General features: G+C 41.2%; 1 protein-coding gene across 1 annotated transcript; it reads left to right on the forward strand.

Annotated features, from left to right (window-relative positions):
* The first annotated feature begins 306 nt into the window (after positions 1-306).
* Positions 307-1,733, forward strand: LOC111667317 (nuclear distribution protein nudE homolog 1-like). The gene is made up of 5 exons (XM_023422985.2): positions 307-324; positions 447-654; positions 755-840; positions 982-1,136; positions 1,629-1,733. The coding sequence occupies exons 1-5, from the start codon at positions 307-309 to the stop codon at positions 1,720-1,722; spliced, it is 561 nt and encodes a 186-aa protein (XP_023278753.2). The 3' UTR covers positions 1,723-1,733.
* The last annotated feature ends 51 nt before the right edge of the window (positions 1,734-1,784 follow it).

The raw sequence follows: 1,784 nt of genomic DNA on the forward strand, positions 1-1,784 counted from the left end.
TTTTTTTTTTTTTTTTTTTTTTTTTTTGGGAGTCAAATTATAGACTAGAGATTTTCTCTTGTGCAAGTGCAGAATGTGACTATCAGCAGTCACCTGGCCCTTGGCTGTATGTAGACCTTGGGGTGTGCTGAAGTGTGTCTTTAACAGGAGACTTTTACTGAGCTAGGTCTCTGACATTGGCTTGGTGTTACAGGACAGGTGTTACAGGACACTTGCAATATTACTCTGTGGAAATGCAGTTTTTACTTCAGATTGATTTGATTTTTAAATGTGTGCATTGTAATAGTACAAAGCTGATGTGACATAATGGATTACCTGTTTCAGGTAGTTTTGAGTATGTAATTTAATATTTGTACTAAATTGAGTGTAGTGGAAACCTTTGTTGTTGTTGTTTTTTAAACATGTGGCACTGGAATCTTGGTCATTAATGAAAAGCTGACTCACAGGTATATCTGTATGTTTCTCTGTTTGTGGCAGATCTTCGCCAGGAGCTGGCTGTGCGTCAGAAGGAAAGACGTCCATCCAGCAGCCTTGGCAAAGACACAGATCGAGCAGATCTGCCGTGTCCCTCGGCTGGTAACCCATCCTTCCCTGTCACGCCCTCCAAACCTCTCAGCTCATTTGTCACACCCCCTGCTTCCAGCATCCGGCGAGGTGAATAGATTCAATTTTACCCCTGTATTTACTCTAGTAGATATACCAACTTTGTATTAACATACGGTGTGTTTACGTGTTCACATTGGGTTTGTTTTAGGTGATGGTCTAACAGGGACTCCCCTCACTACGTCTGCTAGAATATCTGCACTCAACATTGTAGGGGAGCTGCTGAGAAAAGTTGGAGTAAGACATTTAATAATAATACTTCTGTAGTTCCAAGTGAATTTATCCTCACAGAGCTGTGCTTTAATGGAATAGTATGATTACAGGTTTGGGTTTTGCATGTATGAGCTGACTGATGATATTTTTCAAAATCCCTACCAGAATCTGGAGTCCAAGTTGGCATCCTGTCGAGACTTTGTGTACGACACGTCTGTTAGTAGGCCGGCACTTCCAGCTGGTTCTGGTAGTCCTTCAGGCTTAGAAGCAGCGCCTGAGATTCAAACTACCAGCATGAGCCCCCCTCCTCAGTACGACAGGTGAGGAAAAAGACAGCAGCAAAATCCAAAGTGTGGCCACTGGAGAAACTAATGTTTATGTTGTTCTATCAATAACTACATAGAAGTTAGTTTTTCTCGTTAAGGAATATCTAACTTGTATTTTGTGCTTAACCATAGGTACAATTGTGCATGTTTGCTCATAAGATGTAATTCTGTAAAACAAATTATGAGAATAAGACCCTGGTTGAAAAATACAGGAATCTTTGAATAAACAATTAAGAAATGTTAAATGTTTACATAAATAACCAAATCCAGTTGTTCAGTTCCTCTGTATCCACGATCCAGCAGTGTGGTGGATGTTGATTTCATGACATAAACTACAAAATCTGCATACTAGTAATGCCAGAATATGAACTGAGTCATCTCAGGCCACTTGACTGTACGAGTCAACAAATATTGGGAACAATAAGCATTTGGACTTGATAATTTAAGGTTTGTTCATGAGTGTATGCACTACGTCTTGTCTTTCAGTTTAGTGAAGCGCTTAGAGTTTGGACCAGCTCCTCCAAGAGGGGTCACCCAGGGTGCCCAGTCTCCACAGGGAGGGGTCAAGATCCTGCTATGAGACAAAAAGAAGATGAGTCACCTCCATCCTTCAATAACCTCACACACACCCCCACCCCCAAC

Source organism: Seriola lalandi, unplaced genomic scaffold (genome assembly GCF_002814215.2).
Source record: "Seriola lalandi dorsalis isolate HSWRI2012SDOR001 ecotype SW California unplaced genomic scaffold, Sedor1 jcf7180002003435, whole genome shotgun sequence".
In the NCBI taxonomy this organism is placed as follows: domain Eukaryota; kingdom Metazoa; phylum Chordata; class Actinopteri; order Carangiformes; family Carangidae; genus Seriola; species Seriola lalandi.

What these genes read in the sequence shown, in the direction of transcription:
- LOC111667317 (XM_023422985.2), top strand. An exon ending in AGCTGCTGAGAAAAGTTGGA is followed by an intron (nt 841 to 981) that starts GTAAGACATTTA and finishes AATCCCTACCAG; the next exon opens with AATCTGGAGTCCAAGTTGGC. An exon ending in CCCCCTCCTCAGTACGACAG is followed by an intron (nt 1,137 to 1,628) that starts GTGAGGAAAAAG and finishes CTTGTCTTTCAG; the next exon opens with TTTAGTGAAGCGCTTAGAGT.